Source organism: Nipponia nippon, unplaced genomic scaffold, assembly GCF_047370975.1.
Source record: "Nipponia nippon isolate SJK-2023a ecotype South Korea unplaced genomic scaffold, ASM4737097v1 scaffold_14, whole genome shotgun sequence".
Taxonomy (NCBI): domain Eukaryota; kingdom Metazoa; phylum Chordata; class Aves; order Pelecaniformes; family Threskiornithidae; genus Nipponia; species Nipponia nippon.
In genome coordinates, this window is record NW_028262330.1 from 7,735,787 (window position 1) to 7,758,160 (window position 22,374).

General features: G+C 49.3%; 1 protein-coding gene across 3 annotated transcripts in view; it reads left to right on the top strand.

The window, feature by feature from the left end:
* Positions 1 to 106: 106 nt before the first annotated feature.
* The window catches only part of RGS9 (regulator of G protein signaling 9), a 36,324-nt gene continuing 14,056 nt past the window's right edge, over positions 107 to 22,374 (top strand). For 2 of the 3 annotated variants that reach the window (XM_087750832.1, XM_087750833.1), the window contains exons 1-11: positions 107 to 283; positions 6,763 to 6,859; positions 9,519 to 9,569; positions 9,740 to 9,846; positions 10,625 to 10,676; positions 12,382 to 12,440; positions 12,835 to 12,911; positions 14,682 to 14,763; positions 15,171 to 15,242; positions 21,363 to 21,392; positions 22,067 to 22,128. In XM_087750832.1, the coding sequence (XP_087606958.1) occupies positions 221 to 283; positions 6,763 to 6,859; positions 9,519 to 9,569; positions 9,740 to 9,846; positions 10,625 to 10,676; positions 12,382 to 12,440; positions 12,835 to 12,911; positions 14,682 to 14,763; positions 15,171 to 15,242; positions 21,363 to 21,392; positions 22,067 to 22,128 (752 nt within the window). In that variant the 5' untranslated portion in view covers positions 107 to 220. The remainder of the gene's footprint in view (positions 284 to 6,762; positions 6,860 to 9,518; positions 9,570 to 9,739; positions 9,847 to 10,624; positions 10,677 to 12,381; positions 12,441 to 12,834; positions 12,912 to 14,681; positions 14,764 to 15,170; positions 15,243 to 21,362; positions 21,393 to 22,066; positions 22,129 to 22,374) is intronic. The other variant, XM_009466923.2, reaches the window with a different exon arrangement.

A 22,374-nucleotide genomic window follows, 5' to 3' on the forward strand; every position in this document is an offset into this window, starting at 1 on the left:
CCCTAGCGGGCTCCCGCTAGCGCCCCAAGGCGGCGGCCACGCTGCCCCACGCCTTCATGTAAATGACCGTGGTGCTGATTGGCTGCGACGCGCAGCTCTGGCGCCGCCCCCGGCAGGGAACGGAGGCGGTGGCGGTGGCGGTGGCGGGTGGCCGCAGCCAGGTGCGACCGGTCGGGGCTGCCGCTCCGCCAGCCCGCTCCGCTCCGCTCCCCCCGGCACCATGACCGTCACACGGCTCGACCAGGGGCAGCGCCATCGCCCGCGGATGGCCTTCCTGAAAAAGGTGAGGGCTGAGCGGCGCCGGGGGACAGCCGCGCCGCTCTGGGCGTCAGCACCGGCGGGCGCTTACCGGTGCTCCGGCCGGAGGGATCCGTGTTCATAGCATCCTGCCCGGCCACGGCTTTCCGGGGTCCCTCTGGGGGTGTGGGGTCCGAGGGTTGACAGCCCCTTCCCTGGGGGTTTGAGGCCGCGACCTGTTGCAGAGCCCCGTGCCTCCCAGCTGGCTCCGAGTTCAGGCTGGGGGGCTGAGGGGCAACCTGTGCCGAAGTCACAGAGGAAATAAACCCATAGTTTTGTTTATTTTTGTAGCTTAGCCTCAGCTGAATTATTCCCTGACATGGTTTCTCCCTTGCCCATCTTTTTCCCCAAAGACCCTCAAAACTGTGTCATTTCCCAGGGGAAAAACCATCATCTGTGGCGCCAGGCCACTCAGTTCAGCTCTGGGCCACGGTCGGTCCAGCACGCGTGTTCCTGGTGCTTCCACCTGATGTCTGCTTTCAGAGCATGTATCATGGCCAACTGTCTGCTCTCTGCCTCTTTCTGCTTTTTCAGAAACAAGCGTATTTGTGACCAGAAACAGTTGAAAGAGTGGGAAGATGTATGCCTACGCTTTTGGATGCGATGCGTAATTTTGTAAAGCATTTGGTGGTTTTTTTTTCTGTAGCATTCATTCAAAAGTGTAGCCAGTTTTAGTATAACTGGTATCTGCAAATTTTAAAAAGCAGAGTGTTAAGCTAGCTTAACTCCCTCCCACCTCTCCTGCCTGTAGCTTATCCTGTTGAGTGGAATTAGCTGAATTTCCAGTGACAAGTACAGCCAGCCAGTTGCTGTTCGAGTTGTAGTTAGCCCTCCTGCAACGCCCACGACCTGAGGAGGATTCCAGGGAGAGAAGGGGGGAAATTTGGGGCTATTCAGTGCTAGGATATGAGCCTGGCAATACAAGCACTGTACTTTTTATGCTAGAGGAAATAAAGAAGGTATTTTCTTTGGTACTGTGTCTTTCAAGGTAAGTTTGGCTGGGGAGCCATGCCAAAGGAAATACTCTGGGCCAAATTCTGCACTGAGTAATATTCCGTGGAGTTGTGTGCGGGGGTGCGAGGAAAAGCTGTGTGCTTTGACAAAACAACCTCCAGCAGCTGTGCTTTAGCTGCTCTGTAGGAGCGTAGCAGTCTTTGCAAAGTGCTCTGAGTTCCTCAGGTGGGAAGATCTATTAAAATAGAGCGAACTGCTGTTACGGAGCATGCTCCGCTCACACTGCAAGCAGCGAGAGGGTTTGGGTAGTTCTAGTGCTTTGCAAGTCTAAGACCTGTTAGCACGAGGAAAGGAAGCTCCCGGATGGTCAGCAGAAAGGTTTTGGCTCTCGTCTCTGCTTTCATTCCTCCTCTGTTTTTTTCAGACCTCGGGGAAGCCATGGATGGAGCCTCGGCTGTTACATGGCAGCGCGCTCTATATGCGGACGGCTGCATCCTCAGAGCTCCCCTGAAATACCAAGCCCCTTTACTGGTTGCCTGTGGTGGGAGCTGAGGGTGCTCGGCACGCATCCAGCCAGTGCCTTGCAGGCTTAGATCCGCGAGGAGCTAAAATCCTAGAGAGAAGCTTTGTTAATTGCTTAAGTCTGTGCTCAAGCTGGCACATACGCCGTAACCGTGGGTTTGCGCCAGCCGCACAGAGGGATTCCTGCCGTGCTGTCAGGCTGCTGGCCCTGTTGCGCCTTTGCAGCTGCAACGCGTCTCCGTGTGCTGGTTCTCCAGCAGGCAGCTTGTGACCGCAGCAATCCTGCCATCGGACCGGGAGAGAGGAAAGGCGTCTGCTTTGGGGCGGTGGGCAGTGCCGTATACTTGCTGTGAGGCTGCTCTGCATGACTTGGGCTGGATGCAGAGCTTGGTTTTCATGGCTGAACCACAGGGGGATCAGGGAGCACCCTCCAAGGCCCTGCAACACCTGCTAGTCCATGGAATACCCATGACTAATGCTCAGGTTGTTTTATTCTATTTTTTTCCCCTCCTAAACTGTCTTGGTAGGAAGAATATTGGCACAAAAGCCTGTCGGGACAGGAGGAAGCCTCTGAAATGCGTTGTGGCTACGTGCACTTGGCCAAATGCTGGAAGAGCTTAAATCAGCCCAAGCTCTTGGTGCCTGCCCCTGCCCCAGCAGCCAGGATCTGGCCTGCATTGGGCATCAGCTGGCAAAGCAGGAGGCAGCGCTGGGCAGGGTTGTGTTCTCCAGCGGCTGCGGGGCTATGTGTTTTTCCTTGCTGTGCTGCATGAGCTGCATCGTGACTCATACCTCGTGGGTAGGGCTGATGGATGCCACTTGCCTTTTTCCTCTGCCTCTTCCTTACTCTGGTCCCTGATGGCCCCTCCCGAGGCAGCTCTGCAAATGGGGAGGGACTGGCCCGGGATCTGCAGTGTGGCCAGGTGCTTCTCCAGCCCAGCTTCAATTCTCCGAGCTTAGACTCTCCAGCGGCTGCTGGTCCTCATCTACCTGAGTATTTCTCAAGGTGTGTGAGCACCTGCATCATGTTTTTGCTGGGAGGAGTTATCCATCGAACTCCTGCTCTCTGTTTAAGTGAGGCCCTGGATATGGCTGGAGCTGAGCCTTATGCCAAGCTCAGCCTCATCCCATCCTCCCTTTCCCTGGTCCAGACAGGGAGATGCTGATGCTACGCATTTCTCTGGAGCACCGCATTGAGCATGACATGCTCTGAGCAGCCCTGATGAGAGGGGGTGTGCTCGGCCAGGCAGGACTGTGCTTAGGTTTGGTTTTGCTGCTATGTGGGTCTAAGTAGGAGGCTGGGCCCGAGAGGTGATGGCAGCACAGTGAGGGAAGAGGGAGGGTGGAAAGAGCCAGCTGCAGCCCGGCCCTCCCTGTTCACAGATTTACTCCCTTTGGGTGTGGGATCGTTGTGCACTGTGTGGGATCAGGCCGCCTTCTCTCGGCTTTAATTAAGAAAAAGCAGGAAGTTTGAGGTGGTTAACAACTGATTTTTTTTTTCTTCTTTTTTTCTGATCATCCGCAAAGGTGCAAAGCAGGACTGTTAGTTGTAGACCTAAAAAACAATTGAATTAACCTTCTGAGGCCAGAGTCGTGATAAAGGACTGTATTGCTACCTTGGAAATCAGAGCAGGGAGGGATGATCTTTGCAAACAGTACCAGGCAGCGAGGGGGGTTAGAACTGGGCAAATACTCACCATGGAGAGAGCAGATATTTAACTATAGCACCAGGAGTGGGCACTCGGCTGTGAGCTGGACCCTGCTGGGAAAATTTGTCTTTCTTACATCTGAAGCGAAGATGCCTGTGTCTGGGCTGACGCCGAGAGGGGCTGAACTCCTTGCCTCAGAAGTGTTTTGCTGTTGTGTGTCAGAGCCTCAGCACCCGGAGCCTGACTCTTCTGTGGTGTGGGTGCCCTGGCCCTGGGGAGCTGGCGGGTGCCCCAAGGGCGAAGCTCAGAGAAACAAGGATGTGAAATGCAGCCGGGGTAACTCACCCAAGCAATCTGTCACCAGTCACCTGCCCCCACTGCTCCCTCCTGTGGGAGAGCATCTGTGCTGGATCCATCCTCCTTCTCCCGAACCATGGGCACCCCATCAGTCACTGATCATTTGCAGAGAGGACCCTCACTTTCCCCAGGGCTTCCCACGTGCTTCCGAAATGCAGGGACGCTTTTTCTTATCATTTGTGAGTTTGAGTTTTGCTTTGCGCTCAGTGAAGCCGATGACTTTTTGCAATCAGATGGAGGGCAGACAGCTGTCCTGTTGTCTCCTCTGTGGCTGTCGGGGTGAGGTCGCCTCCCTGCAGAGAATCCGGTTGATCTGAAGGGAGACCTCGGTGGGGCTCATGCCTCGTGGTGGCTTCGTGCTTGAGGTGAGCTCACCCCAGAGCTCGGCTCCTTTAGCAGCCCTCCTGCTGATACTCACCTCAGCGCACATCTCCACCCATCAGCCAGCGCCAGGAAGTGGCTTCTGGCTCTACAAAATTCAAACCAGACAGTGCTTCCCTAGCCGAAAGCATGACAAAATACGCTAGAGCCCTTAGCAAAGCAAGCAAATGTTCCTGCTGTATTTTAGCCAGCCCTCCTGGCCAGTGCTGATAGCAACTCCTCATCGCCAGCAACCCATCATCAGCAGAGTGTTCCCTTAGGAGAAGAGGAAGAGACAGGCAGAGTTTTGATCAGCAAAGTGCATGGTTTGCAGCCAGAGCAGCAGGCACCACCCAGCAGCAGCTCCCTGGCTCATCTCACTTGTTTCTTTTTAATATATGTTATTTCTCCAGTGACAAGAGGGAGCCTGGTGGGGTATGAATGCAACAAGAGTCTGGAGCTCTTTGCTCACTGAAGAAAGGGAACATGCTGTGCTGGGAGGCTGTCTGGGTTTCTGAGCCAATTCCTCGCTCTTGGCTGGTAAAGACCCGTCTCTCGAGCCCACCGGGGAGCAAGCGGCAGCCTGGTGCTGGGGCAGGGTGTGCTGTACTGCTCGTAGCGAACAAGTCCTGCTGGAGCCCAGTGGGACCTGCCCGGTGGTCACGGCACTGCAGTACGGTGGTGATGAGCACCACTGTGTTTACCCCCAGTATCTCTGTGTGCTGACGAGGCGCTGTCTGTGGAGCGGACACAGAGTTACGGAGAGAGTAGGTGACTTCCCGTGTTTGCTTAGAGGGAACTGAATCGGAGTTTCCTAAATTAGTGCCCTGTCTGCTGGACCGTCCTGCCTTGCCTAGTCTCGCAGAGCTACATGGGCATCTCTCCATGCCCAACCTTGAACTTGCTGAGGCCGAAATTGGGGGTTCAGTTAAAGGATCTAAAAAAAGTCTTTGTATTCCATTGCTTTGGGTATGGTTTTGCTACTTGAAAATGTTTTGTATAAGTATTTGTACAAATATTTGTGTGAAATTTTACCAGACTTCTCCGTTTTAGTATTAATTTGACACTGGCTTTAAAACCAGTTGAAAATCCATTTTTACTGTCAAGCCCAGAGTGCGTCCTGTCACTACAGGCTTAAATCCTCACTGAACTTGGCAAGACTTAGGACCAAAGTCACTGTGGTGCCTGCGAAGACAATACCCTTCATTATGCGTGAGTGTCATCAAGTCGCACTCATTAAATCCTCTAATCCTAGTTAAAAAGCTACAGCCTCGCCCGAAATGAATGTGCAGAGAGGCCAAATTGGTCCTGTTGGACCAGTTTTGATTTAATATCTCTGGAAGCAGAAGACAAAAAGAAGACCATCTTCCACAAAGCCAGTGCTCTCACGGCACTCAGGTAATCTAAAACGAGGAGATGAGGAGCATGCCCAACCCACCTGCAGGAGCAGAGGATCCCAAGTGCAAGCAGGAGGCTCTTGCACTCTTAGGATGGTGCTAGGAGGAAGTTTGGATAAGAGGAGGAAAAGACCTTTGAAAATCTTCTTTTTTTTTTTTTTTTTTTTTTAAATAAAAAGATAATTGGGAACCAGAAATAAAAGAAGTCTGGCCCTGAGGGTGACACTAATCCTCCGTAACATGATCTGTTACGAACTTAGGCAGTGAGTCTATAAACGAGTTACCAGCATCCCTCGGGAATCAAAGGCGGAAGATGCTGCCAGATAGGAGGGCGCGTTGCTCGGGATGGTGTGTTGCTGCCCCGTCCCTGGAGGGACCGAGTTTTGCTGCCCACAGACAGGGCTAAAACCCCGGGTGGGTGGGTGCAGCCGTCCAGAGGAACGGCTGGAGAGTCCCTTGGACACCTCCTTCCTACGAGATGGGCTCTATTTCTGTGTTTGCAGTCTGCTTTCCCATGTGTAAATTCTGGTCCCCGCTGTAATTGGTCCTTGGCCAGCTTTTCAAAGCCTTGGCTCGGGTGGTGGCTGTGCTTTCTCAAAGGACGGGCTGTTCTCATCTCCCTTGGGTTTGAGCTTCTTGCTCAGCCCCGGAGCAAAGCGGTGTGCTTTTCCTGTTGCTCTTCTAAACTCCTGTCTGGTTATTATCTGCAGACCAGAAACAGAACCTTTGCTGTTTGGTCTTCAGCCAAAATATTGCTTATTTTCTTGGTGCATGGTGCAATATCTACAAGTCTGTGCACAGCTGGGGTATTTGTGCAATAGAAGCACAGATTTTATTTCCTCCCTCTTTTTTTTCTTATTGCCCCAGCAAATAGCCCACTGAGCCAGAGAAGAACATTTATGGGTAGCAGAGATTTTTTTGTTTTAATTTTTTTTTTTAGCTCAGCTCTCATGGTGTGGTTACATCCTGTCCCTTGTCTGCTAACCCCGGCTGTGCACGTGTCTTCTGTTAGAGGGAGTGATACTCTGAGTCAGTGTGAAAGTTGACATGGTTTGGAGTGGCATCTCTGATGGAAAGGGGAGGTTTGGAAACGACTGTGGTCATTGCATCCGTTCCTGTGGCGTTCCACTGCACACCCCTCTGGGATGCTGCCTGGAGCTGCGGTGGTCCTGGGGCTCCCTCATGTCCGCTCCCGTAATACGTCCCATCCCTCCCATGCTCTGCAGATTGAAGCGCTTATGATGGAGATGCAGAATCCAGATACGGGCATCAAGACGCAGACGCAGAGGGTGATGATCACAAACATCCCACACGCTGTGGCCGGTAAGAGCTTCACTGGGGGAAGGGACCGGGCCAAGGAAGTTCATCAAAGAAAAGCTGTGTGTCGACCCCATGGCCACCCCAGGCTTACCACTGCCTGGGTGCATACTGGAGCCCGTGTTCCCAAAAATATTTGCCATACATTCTTTGAGACATACCTGCTCCCTTTGTCTCATTCTCACTCATGTCTCATTTCACTCCTAGCTCTTTGAATCAGAGACACAAAGATTGATAATCACACACTTTCAGCTGTCTCACATGAGTTTAACTCAAGTGACCTTGCTTTCTCTTAGCATACAGATGACTAGGTGCTTCAGCATCCAGACCTGTTGTATTCCTGGTGGGGCTGGATCACAAATAAGGATAAATATTAAAATCCGATTAAAATAGGCAGACTGGAGTCAGACTGAACTTCAGAAATGAACAACAAACAATTAGTCTTCCTTTTGACATTTTCTGCTAATAATCATTTTTCTTCAGTATGCAGGGAAAGAACAAAATATTCAGCCCACTTGTCTGCCTCTAAATGACAGCTTTTCCTCCTTCAAGCAGGCTGAAGAAGAAACAGACAGGGAGCTGTGCTGTGTCACGTATGGCATTACAGGCAGCTCTTATCGCAGTCTCCTTTCTGCTGCTAGCTCCTTTCACAGGGCACTATCAGTACCTCTGCTTCCCTGTGCTCCAAGCCTCCACAAAAGCTCTTGTGAGGCATCCTCCACTATAAATATTCACACATACTATACCAAAGTCCTCCTCCTGCTTTGGTCTTTCTGCAGTGCTTTGAAATCCAGAACAAAAACTCCCACTGAAACCAGCGAGCTTACTCCAGGCAACTCAGGAGACAACTTAGCCAAATAGATTAATGTTTCCCCATTGTATTTGCAAAGCCCAGTAGGCCCTGTGTGTTGTTTGCCCCAATTTTTTTTTAGAAATGAGGAAGCAGAGGCGCTGAGATGAAGTCACTTGCCTATAGGTACAGTCAGTCAGTGAAAGGGTAAGGAGAACATGGATGACATCTGAAGCTTGTTCTCAGCAGCACCCTCCATACCTCACAGTACAAACCATATCCTGGCTTACATAGCTATTATGCAGCTGAATTTGGTGGAGTGCTTTGCATCTGCAAAGGATCAGCCATAGCTGTTAGTGAATAGTTAAGGCAGCACTGCAGAGAAGTTTTACTGAAGATGACGTGCAAACTAGATTAAGTGCAGGGGGAATAAGTACTTCTCTTGATGTCTGACCAATGTAACATACCACTTCCTAAAAGTCCATGTCTAGATGATGTGGAGGGAAGATGCCCGTTGGTGCTCATCCTCTTTTCGTGTTGTCTGCTTTATTCTGGTTCCTTAACCAGAATTGCTACAAGTTCCCTCTTGCGTAAGTCATAAATTCTAGTGAACTTCTCATAGGCAAGGGAGCTACACTCCCCTTGTGTGGCAGTCATTACTCTCTAAACTGATATTTTCAGTGCTGCGCAAGTTGCATATATACTGATTGGCTTCTGGGTGTTGCAAAAGAGACTGCTTCATTTTTTAGTGAGGGAATGGTGAAGACACTAGAGCAGTGGCCACAGATCCACAGAAGAGAGCTTGACTCTTCAAGTGCAGGAAGCTAACTAGTTAAATTCAGTGTCAGTAAAATGGCTCACAACAGAAAAGGCAAATAAAGCTCCATGTTAAATGCACACCTTTGGGGGAAAATGCTTACAGAGAGAGCTGTCTAGAAATGAGTGATGAGATAATCCTTTAATTTCATCTATTTCAGGAAGCAGGCGGTAGGATAAGAGCTCTGAGCCCCTATTAGAAAGTTAAGTCATCACTGCAATGTCAAGAAAGGTCAACACCTCAGTCTGCAATCCTAGGGGACGTTTAGAGGAAAAGGCCAATAACTGATCAGGGAATGAGTGCATTTTTGCCCTGTTTAAATGGAAGGAGGTTCATGATATTTGCCCCCCCGAACATAAAACTGAAACTGCTGGAGGTTTGTGCTGACTATGGGTATGACTGGCCACACCCTGCCGAAAGAACTGGGAGAGATGAGTGTTTGTGAATGCAGAAATCTTGTTTCCCTTTGATATGTCCTGTGGCCACTGCAGCTGGGTCTGAGACTCAGACATCCCTTCTGCACTGAAAGTCCTGTCTCTTAAAGGACTCAAGAGGGCCGGTCGCTGGTCTCTTACTAAAACTGAGACAGGACCGTGCTCTGTGAATCCGGAGATACTTTGCAGTGAATCTTTCAAGACAAGACGGTGCAAAACACGGGGCACTTCACCTTCGCTGGGCGTGGAAGCTGTTGCGTTGCTTAAGTCCTTTCTAAGCCAATGATGAGGGTTTAAGTGTTGCTCACACCACGTGTGCTTCTGCACACTCACGCTGTGCCATCCCGAGGTCGCTGCCTGCCTCGGGCTCCCTCTCGCAGGGACTGATGCCTCCTTGCTCAGGAGAAAGCCTGAATGACAGCATGGCCAGCGAGAGGCTGGCAATGCATTTTATCTCTCCTTCTCTTGCCTGGTGCATTTGAAAGCATGTTTGCAAGCAGGGGTCTGTGCACTCGGTGGGATCCCGAGCACAGTGAGGGGTGAGGACTGGAGAGGTCTCATTTTGGTCCATGGATTTTGGCACACTCCTGATTTCAAGCACCTGACATTTTCTTTGCTTTACAGGTAATGATATATTGCAGTGGATTCTCCAACGCTTGCAGATCACTGAAGAAGGTGGGTAGAAATGTAAAAGTTGAGGCTTTTTCAGCTTTGAGTTGTAAAACTTTAAGGTCTCCTTAGACAAAACCTCTTAGATGAATTCTTCTCTCCTGAGTAGCAGCTCACTCTTAAATTCCAGTGCAGTGTTCCTGTGCAATCAAAATGTCTGCCTTCTCCATTTCCAGAGGCACTCCACCTGGGGGACCTGTTTGTCAAATACGGATACATCTACCCTCTTCAGGAGCCAAAGAATCTCACCCTTAAGACAGACGGCAGCCTGTACAGGTTTCAAGTGAGTTGCACCCTGTCTAAAGCCATTGAGAGGGAGTTCAGCACTAGTTTTAAAAACAGGCAGCTGGGGCGATTCCCCAGGAGCTGTAGTCGTGAGGCCATGGTGTGTAGCAGTGCTAATCGTTCGGTGTGCAGGAGGAAGGAGGAAAGGATCCCCAGAGAAGCCTCAGGCCAGTTCCCCCAGTTCCGTGTGTCAGATTACAGTTTACAGGCAAACTGTGATACTTCCTTCAACTAAATTAGCATGCTTGTTCAACTTCAAAATAGCTGTGCTTTTTTCCAAATGTGTATTCCCTTCCAGGTCTTAAAGTAGCAAATGGAATTGCTGGTTGAAAATAGAATGATCTGGGGAGACTGATTAATGAGTATACAAAAAGCAGAGTAATAACAGGATGTTATCAAGGTTCATGGTTGGACTGTTTCCACTACGATGGGAAATTAGGGTACCCTTGTTTGTACTTTGAATGAGGAGTCTGGTTCCCACATGGTGCCAAATCAGGCTCCAGCATCCCAGTCTGAGTGCTCCGGCAGTAGTGAGAGGTTGGCCATATTAACCGACTGCAGAGCAGGAGTAGATTTGACATCAGCAGTCTGCTGACCTCAATTCTCTGGCTGTAGCTGGCCTGCACCACCGCGTGAGCTGACACGCAGCTAAGGAGCTGGGGCTCTGAGTACAGCAGAGGAGAATGTTCCTCTCCCTCTGGCCTGGGCGGTGCTGCACACCTCTTGGCATGAGTTCAAGGCTCCTCTGCACTAACGAAAGGCTTGTTTTTCTGCAGACCCCCTATTTCTGGCCCGCGCAGAGCTGGCCTGCTGATGACACAGACTATGGTAAGTGATAGCATTGTACGTGTTTAGGAGGCGTAGTGCAAGCCCATGTGTTTGTGCACGTAGTCCTGCACGGTGTTTGCTGTTTATCTTTTTGTGCTGCGTATCCACATGTGATGACCAGCCCTTGCATTTCCTTTCATACTGTTTTGTGACTAATTCTCAGTAATGCTGAACTGAGGGAACGCTCTGCGTGTGACTGCCTTGTGGTGGCCTTGATGAGACGAAGTGCTTAAGCTTCTCTTATGTTCCAATAAGGTCCATCAGACTGGAACATAGAATCATAGAATTGTTTAGGTTGGAAAAGACCTTTAAGATCATCAAGTGCAACCACTAATCCAGCACTGCCAAGTCCACCACTAAACCATGTCCCTAAGCACCACATCTACACGGCTTTTAAATACCTCCAGGGATGGGGCTCAACCTCTTCCCTGGGCAGCCTGTGCCAGGGCCTGACAGCCCTTTTGGCGAAGACATTTTTCCTAATATCCAACCTAAACCTCCTCTGGAGCAGCTTGAGGCCGTTTCCTCTCATCCTATCGCTTGTTCCTGGGGAGAAGAGACCGACCCCTCCGGCTCCAGCCTCCTTTCAGGCAGTTGCAGAGAGCGATGAGGGCTCCCCTCAGCCTCCTCTTCTCCAGGCTGAGCCCCCCCAGCTCCCCCAGCCGCTCCTCCCCAGCCTTGTGCTCCAGACCCTTCACCAGCCTCGCTGCCCTGCTCTGGCCACGCTCCAGCCCCTCCATGGCCTTCTTGGGGTGAGGGGCCCAGCGCTGAGCACAGGATTCAAGGTGCGGCCTCACCAGTGCCCAGTGCAGGGGGACGATCACTGCCCTGGTCCTGCTGGCCACACTATTTCTGATGCAAGCCAGGATGCTGTTGGCCTTCTTGGCCACCTGGGCACACTGCTGGCTCATATTCACACATCTGAAATACTCTGCTGGGTAGGGAAGACTTTAAACACAAGGTTAGATTTCCCTGAGTAGTTAAGCGTATTCCTGGATCTAAGCCCAAGACTGTCTCCCTGTAGATTTGGATCAAGCCCTGCATTCAGAGATGGTTCTTTCTTTATATAATGCACAGTGGCTCCCAATATCTCCTGATGCCTCTTTCCATATCAATCTTTTGTTGCCTTTAAAATGCTTTTTATTATAGGGCTGGTCATGAAAGTTGGGCTGATCAGCTTGGTTTGTTCCTGTGGGCTGTGCAGTTCTCAGACTGATTTGTTTATACCAAGATTGTCCTCTGTGTCTTTTATCTACATTATGCTGTAGATCTTCCGGGGAAATAAAAAAGCCTATTTTAGATTGGAGTGTTTTTAATAGAACTTGGAACAAAACATTGGCCTGTATTCAGAAAACTTGGGGGTCAAACTCTGAAGAACCTCAACATCTTAAAGATCTGGTCCAGTATTCTTTGACCCATGAAGCCCTGGGTGAGTTCCCAAAGGAGGAGTGACTGCTGGCAGAAGGCTCTCGCCGCCTGTTCTGCGTGGCTGCTCCCAGCCTGAGCACTGGCTCGTGAAGCATCAGTGACAAAGCGAAAGCACCAAGTTCATTGTTCTTCAGTGAGCTTTTGTGAGCTTGGAGCTCATGCCTGGGAAGATACTGTAACAGAGAGTCCTGTGTTTGTCACCTGGGTAAATTTTTAATTATTCTTGGATTTGTTGGTCTAAGTATAACTGACTGCTTATTTGTTTCTCCCTCCACAGCAATTTACCTAGCAAAGAAGAACATTAAGAGGAAAGGGATTTTAGAAGAATATGAAAAGGTAAGGAGATGATGTACTTGTTCCATTGCAAGCCCCTTTTTTGCTATAGCTTTAGCCCTCGATTGCTAATGAATGGAGTGTGGCAAAAAATCACCTCTTCAATTGCATGAGGCGTTACTCCAGCAGTGTCAAAAGCCAAAATTTTGGAAGTGAAAAAATGGCCAGTACAGGAAAATACTCTGAAGTCAATTATAATTTTAATGGGCATAATTGCTCTCCCTGCAGTGGTGTTTTTGAACTGTTGCAATTCATGTAATTACGTTCAGAACAATCCAGATTTCTTGACTTTGTTGCCAGCCTGGCCTCGTTGAGCTATGGAGAGTCAAGAAACCCCTAGTATGGGAGCACATTGTCCAGAATTTTCACACTAACTGCTTTTTTATTTTTATTCCAGGAACATTACAACATGCTCAATCAAAAAATAAACTACAAGTGGGATTTTGTTATTATGCAGGCCAAAGAGCAGTATAAGTGAGTTGACTTGCGTTCCCTTATTTGCATCATCGGGGAGGGTATGAGGAGACAGAGCTTCAGTGTCTTAGTACACAGTTAAATTACAGTTTAAAAACATAAATTGCAGCTTTAAAGTAACTTGCAAGTGCCCCTCAAGATGATTGTGAAACAAACCTGCCTTTCATATCAGCTTGGGGTTCCTCTATTTAACAAGTAAACTTTGTTCACTTCGCAAGTGAAGGATTTCAGACGTTTTCAAATGACTGGATGCCTGCTTGCAAAGCCTCACCCTCGCCCGCTGCACCTGTGTTTCTCTCCCCGCCTGGCATTTGTCCACCAAAGACGTGGAATCGGTGTGGTTTGTGAGAGCACAGGCGGGGGTGGGTGCCTTTCCAGCTGACACAGGCGCATGCCTCTTTGCAAATGGTTTTAACACATGCATAAGTGTGCAAGGGGAGGTTTAGATTTTGCACCTGATGTGACTCCCTGAAGAAGCCGCGGTCTGATGCTGCAGCATACAAGCCCTCATTAGAGACAGCTTCTTTTAGCTCAGGGTTGTCCGTGAGCATTTGTGGATCAGGCCACTGGACTTTGGTCTGGTTCAATTACTGCTTGCAGATGTCTTGTAGATGAGCTGAATGGCCTGAATCAAGAAACAGTAAATGTTCCTATCAGGGACTTCTGGAGAAAACACTGAAGTGCATACTTAGGCACCCAGCAAAAATGACTTTAGGAGCTGAATCCTTCAAATTCCCAGGAAAGTTAGTGAACGTGAGATGGGATTACTCCTTTGGAGATAGGATCTTTCCTACTTCTGTGGATTCCTTTTACCTTTTTTTACCTCCCAGCAGGGCAGGCACTGCCTCTGCTGTTCAGCAGTGTTTCTGTCTTCACTGGGATGCTGGCCAAGTCGTCAGAATACAGCTCATCAGATAACTGTCTCATTAAACATGAGACTGTTGTTCTTGTAAATTGAGGTCAGACTTGGGCTACAAGATGCCAAATGCAGTTTTAAAGTTAGATACCAAAACTGTGTCTGAGTTAGTAGATTAAACGCGTCTGAGGCTGTTTGATGATGATGTTGGGGCAGACTGGTGCAGAACAGCCCGCATCCACCCCATTAACCACAGCAAGGTGGCCACATGCAAACAGCCTTTTGGGAAGGCTCCCTTGCCCATGCTAAGTCCCAAATTGTGCCCAGGACTTGTCTGGGAAAGAATTAGTTGGTCCAAGCCCAAACCATGCTGGCACTCCTTCTATTTAATAGTAGAGGTGATTTGGGTTTTAGTGCCTGGGAACACTGCTTGGCCCCATTTCCAAATCATTTCTGTGAGAAATGCCCCCCTTTAGTGCAAGACAGGGGTGAGACGTGTCCGGGATATATCTCTGCGTGGCAGTCCTCAGATACTGCCTGGGGACATCGGGGATGGATAAACAGGAGGCAGAAGGACGGACTGCAAGTAGCAGCGGGTTGTTACTGTAAAACTCTACCAAAGGGCTGTCTGCCTAATCAAAAGAGGATGTGTCTGCTCCCAGCTGAGCTCAGGAAGACGATGATTTCTCAAAAGCTACAGTCATGTGTGGCCATGTGAACAGCATGATCTGCAGTCCAGAATTAGCTGGGGTAAGGTGTGGTCAGGAGGCTGCGTCAGAGCACCGCGCAGTCAGGCTGGGACCCACAGGGCAGGGGAGACTGGAGGTGTGCCGCCTTTCTCATCCCACTGGTTTTAGGAGAGCAAAATTCATGAATTCCCCTGGTAGAATTAAATCCTGTTCTTGGCATTGCAGGGCGGGGAAGGAGCGGAAGAAGGCAGACAGATACGCTCTGGACTGCCAGGAGAGAGCCTACTGGCTTGTGAACCGAACTCCTGTAAGTAGAGGATGTCGGCGTGTGGCTTTAGTGCCTCGGTGGTGCCCTCCCTGCAGCCACCTGGGACAAACTCCCGCATGCTAAGGGCACGGCCGTGGGCACAGCCTCTGGGCTGTGCACCCTGTCGCTTCTTCTTGGGGAAGGGGTCAGCCCAGGCTGGCCCTGAGTCCACACCTTTCTCCTTGGTTGCTCTCAAAGGTGCAAGGGAGGGAGGTGCGGCTGTAGCACCCGTGCTCGGAGGGGAGTGTTGCCAGATTCGGGGGCAGAGCTCCCCCAGGGCACTGCTGGCTGGGAGCTGCTGGCAGTGGAGCCCTTCGGGGCTCAGGGGTCTCCTCATGCATTTGTGTGAAACACAAACTTTAAAACAAATGAGTTACAAAGCTATTGATGTCTCTTGTTCATAACAGCCCGGCATGCTAGACGTCCTAGAGTACGGATTAGACCGCGTAACGGATCCCAATGAAAATAAGGTAAACCAGGTGAGACAGGTTTTCTTTTCACACCTACTGAATTCGTTTGGGAGGATGCAGACAACGTCCCTGGGATTGTGGTTTTTTGGGCACCACAGGCTGAGCGAGTCAGCTCGGCCATGACAGCCGAACGGGCCGGAAGTTGAAGCTGTCTCATTGTCCAGGGTGTGGGGCCCTCAAAATAGGCTTTGGCAGCACCTTTTGGCTTGAAAATACTTGGTCAGCTTTCTTGCCACACCAGTTAGTGTGAGTGTTTAGCTACAGGACATGTTTTCTCTGCTGGCGAAGCTCAATTAAGGAGTCCTCTACCTCTAGATGCTTGTTGCTGCCTTTTTGTTAATGGTGAATGGACTGGGGGGGTTGTGGGGTGTAAAGGATCAGAGGAAAGATCCAGGTTTAAAATAAAATGACAGAATACCTCCAGAAGGGTAATGTATGGCAAGAAGATGGAGCAGTTGGTGTGGTGGATAGGAGACACAAAATGTTGCCTAAAAATGCATATTGTATAGCTAGACCATAAAAAACCAGAATTAATGAACTGAGACCGTGGAGGCTGTTACTGGGTGGGACTGGTTCAGAGTAAACAATAAGACAAATGCAGTCAGTGGATGAGGAGCTGGAGCTGCTCTCCTCTTTCTCCATCAGTCCTTTCAAGCGATCTTGCATTTGTGCACTTAATGGTGCTCATTTGGAAGTGAAGTCAAAGTGTCTCTCAGCAATTAAATGCAAATGTTACTGCGATCATACTCACTGTATTCCCACAACTTCTCATTTTTGTAACAGCCTTTAAACATTTCAACAGCCAGAGGCAGGATAATTGCTTTGGCCAACTGTGTTCTGTTGCTATAGAGACTGAAAATGAGCAAAATGTAGGGTTGGGGTGTATTTTATTTTTTCTTGCTGTAAGTAGCAGCTGCTGAAAGCCTTTTTTTTTTTTTTTTTTTTTAAGAGAAAAGGAGTGGAGGAAAGGGAGAGGGATGGAAAAGAGGAGTAAGCCAACTTTTTGCCCACAGTTTTACAGCTGAGACAGAAGGAGAATTTAGGTTTGCAAACAGTCTGAAAGCCTGTAGCCATCTGCCAGCTGCTTGGTAGCACAGAGGAAGCGACCTGAGGGATCTCCGTCCAGTTCCCACCCTGGACATGAGAGAGGTGGTCGATGCCTCCTGTCAGCAGAGACTCCAAGGAGGGTGCGAGCCAAAGGACACCAGCTTTGGGGTGACTTCACTGCCTTTAAGCTGAGCTATGCCTCTTCTCCATAGGCTGAGCTAAAGAGGGAAGGTTCTTGCTCCTCTTTTTGCTTTCAAAAGAGCGGCTGACAATGCACTAGACAGCCAAAAGCCCATGTAGAGCAACCTTTGGACTAGCAGCTTTTTTTTTTATTTATTTCTGCAGGCTGCTCTCACAAACACCTGTGCCTCAACAGCCTTTGGTGAGCAGAAAAGATGGCCCAAGCTCTGCTGGTAAATGCTGAGCTGGTCTGGGCTTTGTTGGCTGTATTTTACTGCTGCTGAAGGCAGTGCAGAGTTTTATTGATGTGCAGGGTGCCCAGCCTCTGGCTCTGACATAGGTGAAATGACGAGAGCAGAAAATGAGTGCATGAATCCAGTGCCCATTTATTTGATTTCTGTCTCTGTTTCTGCTCAATCTAGCTTTGCTTTGTTGGCCAATTACTTTTCTTTTATCTTGACAGCTGAGAAAGAAAATATTCCTGGTGATAATTAATTTCTGACATCAGAATGACTTCTTTGAAGCTGATATTGACATGAACATCTCTCTTTGACTTACCTCAGACCTTTTGGTGGAGTGCTCCCTCCCTAATTGATAGGGTCCTCTGGGGATAAACAGGTGCTCAGCCAAACATTGCACTCTTTGAAAGGGACTTTTATTACTGACCCATGAGCATCCCTCTGGGTTATAACGAGTTTGGAGTTGTAGTTGGGCAGGAGGAATAAAGCAGAAGTAGCCATCCACTGAACAGCTAATTAAGGGATGCTTTAGCCTTTTGTTACCCAGGTCTCAGCTCATGATCGAGCCTCACTGCTTAGAGAGTTACCAGGCAACTGCCAGAGCCCACTGACTGCCTGCAGGTACGCACTCAGCTTTTGCCTTCTTCTGTAACTGGAGAGTATTTCTGAAAGGTGCTTTAGCTTAGCCAAAAATCACTGCACTAGATTCAGGGACTACTGAATGAAATGCCTTGGCTTGTTGTACACAGCAAATCAGCCACTGATCATGGTAGTCATTGCTGGCCTTTAAGTCTCTGTCAGTTTGGCTGCCTGATAAATGCATAACTTCTGCTGCATCCATTGGGTCTTTCGAAATAACAGGGTCAGAAGCAGATAAACAAGATAGGGGAAACCCAGCAATTTGAATGAAACTGGGCGTATGGATTGTTAGAGATTTGATCTGCAGCTGTTGGGCTGGAAGCACCAGCACAGTGGAGATGCGTGTTGAGATGATCTTATGCTAGACTCGGAATTTGCCTCTGGCATGCCGGGCTCCCAGCTGGCTGTGTGTAGGGGAGGGCTCACATCTGCACCTGAGAAGAGGTGTTCATGTGTGCAGAAACAGAGCTGTGTGCATGCCGGAGTGCTGTTTGCCACTGCCGTGTCCGAGGGGCAGCGCCCACAGGTTTTTACAATAAAGTGAGCTGCAGAGGGAGGCCGGGCTGTGCTGGCACTGCCCCGTGCTCGGCGGCTGGTGCTCTGCGGGGGATCCCCACGGTCGTGCTCGCAGCTTGCCAAGCTGTGCGCACGTACAGAGCGCTGCAGCGTTCAGGGCAGAGTGTGGGCGTGATTTGCAGTGCCCTGGTCCAAAATGAGCTCTGGATAAGAGCGGCCTGTGCTTGTTCTTCACTCCAAGCTCCATCTGGGTATACACACAAAAGCTGTTGTCCATCTGTTTATGGCCTCTGTAAACACTGAATGGTGGCCAGACAGGCAAAAACATAATGACCGTTATCTCCACAATGTGGTCAGGAAGACCCACACTGAGAGCAGAGGAGCTCCACGCGAACGGTTAGCTGGAAATTAGCAGATGTCCCGGCTCTCCTAGGAGCTCCTAGCTTCAGCCATGTGGCTCGGCTCCAGACACAGGGCTCTTGAGCTGGTCCTGGCTGGCTCCCAGCTGAGCTTTGCAGCCGCTGCCTGCGTGCACGGGGAGCGCTCGGCTGGTGGCAGCAGGGTGTGACGAGGCCGTGCAGGGTGTCCGAGTGCTGCTGTGTGTCTCGGGAAGGAGGATGTTTAACAGCACGCGGCACTTGCCTGAGACAGACTGATTCACTAATTGCCATTTTGATTTGAAGCCTGCAGGGCTGGGGAGCTTATCCGCGGTAATTGCGATAAGTCACTCGCTAAGGGCATTGCAAAATTAATCTCATTATAAAAAATGACTCTTTTGTTCCAAATATTATTTCCTTCCAAATGAGGGAGAGTGGGTGGGTGGTACAGGGCACTTTGGCATTGCTGCTGTCAGTAGCAGAGGTAAGGATGGTGGGGACAACTGGCAGTGCTCAGTAGGACACGGAGAGTATTCAGGGTTCCTTGTACCAGCAGCAAAGCTGGCAACTGCTCATGGGAGCACTGTGGGAGAAAGGGAGATGAAATGATGTGCAGCTCTGGGGTGAAATAGCTGAGATCCTTCCCAGTTACTGTGCATTTGAGAACTGGAAAGGGCTGAGCACAGCCAGCACCTGAAGCCCTCAATAGGGTGTTCAGCGCTGGGCTCCTCTGATTCCGCTCCAGTTCAGTGTGTGCCACTGCTCAGTGATGCTCAGCCCTTCCCATGCCATAGCCCCCTTTTCTGTGCGAGCCTTAGCAAATCCCCTCCCCGCTCTGGAGCACCCCACCAAAGCACCCCTGGTTTTTCCAGGACCAGCTGTCTGGGGGGCTCACCTTGCACGCTCAGGCTGTGGCAGGAGGGGATCCTTGGTGTAGGATGCACTTTAAAAAAAATCTTTCCTTGTTTGCAGACATGGTATTAGCTTTGTTTTTTTACTTGCCCACATATAATTTTTCTGTTGTGACAGCATTTTAATTCATGCCTTTCTTGCTCTGTATTACATTTAACTTACTGTGTTCTTTTTTTCTTTCGCACCAGCTGTTTGTCTCGTGTGTGTGTGGTGTGCTGCCTGCCTCTAAGACCCCTGTAGAAGATAACACAACTTTACTACCACGTGAGCTGTCTTCAAGCCACTGTGCCAGCATCCACCGCTCCTCTCCCCACTGCACCAGGCCTGTCCAAGGCACCCACTTCACAAAACAGAGGAAGAAATGAGGGGTCTTTTTAAAACATCTAATGATTTTAATGTGATGATTTTCCTAAAGTAAATGCCCTAGCCATACTTAAGTTCCATCAAATGGAACAGTTCAGCTGGCACTTGTAAATCTGATGGGGCCTGGTTTGCATCTGAGGTTCCCCAAGGAGATAGTGAACTCTACTGTGCAGGAAATAGCTGGCCTGAAACAGAAACAAAGTTCTCTAAAGAGAACACTTCTAGGACAGTAAATGCAGTGAATTTCTCTGCACAAGCAGGTGATTTTTTTTTCCCTTCCATTTCCACAGTCTATCTGAAACAATGATGACACCGTAGAAATGGGGGGGAAAATGGTGTCTGCATGGAAGCTGGCCTGACATCAGGGGTGCAGCTAAGAGCAGAGAAGGGTGAAAAGCTGTTCCTTAGTCCATGTGTCCTCCATCGTTTATACAATGTCCTAGGAGCCTTTGAATCAGCAAGGGAGGCTGTACAGCCCTGTGACCAATGATCCTGTTGTCCAAGGGCTTTTTCCTCCCCCTGATGTGTCAGCCCTTACCCCCTCGCACGCAGTTCCTTGTGTGTGGCCAGCAGAGCATCGCTGCTGGTGCAGTTGCTGTTTGCTTTCCTGTTTGTCCCTGCTGAGATTATGTGCACTGCAGTTATTCGGAGCTGGTCATGGTGTTGCCAGCAGAAAAAGCTTCCTCCTTTTGCAATGCCACGGTGAGGATTTCTGTTAGTACTACACTGGCCAGGCTAGATTTGTGTTAGGATCAGAGGGGCTGGCTTCACGGTAGTGCTGTACAGATTGGCTGATCTGCTGCATATCTGGCTCCTGCTGCTGAAATGGTGAGTGTGCCCTCTCAAAACCAACCAAGTTTCAGCAAAATATGCGTATTTTTCTTCCATATAGAGAACAGTTTCTCCCTCCTGAGCAGGACTAGTGATGATGGTTAAAAGGCAAAAGCAGATCTGCACCAGTGTCCCCATGATGGTCCCCTCACAAAGCAGCCCTGGGAGAACGTCTCGCCTTTCCCAAAATAGGGGCAGGTCAGGGTGCAGGTTCTCTGGTGAGAAGATGGGAGAAGCAGGCTGCCTGTGGCATTCGATACCAGATGCTTCATCTCTCATCACTCACAAACTGCACTTCACCAAGGCACTCTGCAGACCCATGTCTGCCACAGGGTTAGTTTGATGGAATAATTCTGGGATGCAGATCTTGTTGGCTAAAATGGGAGATGACAAACTGAAACACTGCATAAGCCTTTCAAGGCTTGCTGGGAGCATCCCTGATTTAGTCTGTCTTTCCTTCTCCCTCCTCAAGTTTATTTCACACAAAGTAACTGTGCTTCAAAGGAAGCTGTGTGAATAAACACCCTGCAGTTAATTCTTGCCTTCAATTGCTTGCTCATTTGTGGATGACATGTAACATAGTCTGAGTTATTCAAATCACAACGTAAGCACCCTTTGCACAGCAGATACTGCTTCTGAGGCTTTTAATTGTGGTGTTTATATTTTGCAATGTGTTGGTTCCTGTCTCCTTTAGCTAATATTGAATGATCTAATCTGTGTCTCAAACGAATCTGTTTTAGCTCCATTAGAATAACCCCTTAATTGAAGGCATACAGGCAGCCTGTGATGGAAGAAGCAATGCTAAACAGTAACTACAGCTAATGGAACGATTTACGGTGTGTGGATGCTCTTAGCTTTGATGATACCCTGATTAGCTGAGCTGCTGTGTTTGATTTTTAATTGTAATGAGAATTAATTGGAGAGCGCTACACAATGGTAGCCCTGCAACAGTGTTTTCATGTCTCAAAAAAGGCAAGTGAAAGCACCCATCCCAATGTAATGATTTATGTTTCTTTATTTTACAGAAAAAAACTATGGATGTTTATAGGAGAGAGGTAAGTGGTCCTTCCCTCGCTTCTAGGTGTTCGTCCTGTATGTATTGCTTACACCAGTGTTGCATGGGGGCTCAGAGCCCCCTTTGCAGGGGATGAGCTGTTTTAAAAACGCCCGGGTTTGGCTAGCAGAGTACCTGCCCATGGAGCTTTTGGTCAGTGTGCTTTCAGGCTGTTTCCTGCCTCCGCACCTCCTGCTGCAGGCAGCCAGCAGCTCTCCCAGTGACGGGAAAGCTCAAGCAAGGACAGACACCAGGGCTAAAATCCAATAGATCAAAATTAGTGGTGGGGAAATCATAGGAGATACATCCGCTGGCGCCAGTGTAGAGACAGCCAAGGATCAATGATAATTACATGCTAAATCATCCAGAGCATTTATAGGTGCCTAAAATGGTAGCTATTATCCAATTTTTATATAGCATGGGGAGCTCTTTTTAATTACTTGCAGATTGCAAAAAGCTTTTCTGACATTTGCAATAATCTTGGGGAAAAGAGCCATTTTACTAAGACAGTTTAGGGATTCTCTGATTCCTTGGACATCCAATAATTAGGGAAGAAGCAGTCCCTGTTGTAGTTAGCCTCAGTACCTGGGAGAGGGCATATTTGAGGTTCAGAGAGAGACAGCCTTGTCTTCAGATCTCATGCTCCTAACCATAGACATGTCTGATCCCTCTCAGATCATGTACTATCAGCAGGCCATCATGAAGTCCAGAGTGAAATCTTCTGTCTCTCTTGGAGGGTAAGTCGTGATTTCCTTCTGTCCACACAGTAATTAGTCTTCAGCGCTCATCTCCTAATGAGATGATTAAGCTATCTGCTCTGGCAGCTGGTGACTCAGTCAGGGGAATCGATGTGGTGGCCACACGCAGTGTTGTTTGTGCTGTCTGGGCTGTGTGTTCCCTGGGCCAGGAGGCATAAGGCAGAGGAGGGGTCAGAGTCCCAGTCATGATGAAGAGTCTCCCTCAGAGCTAAGAGGAGCTTTGCT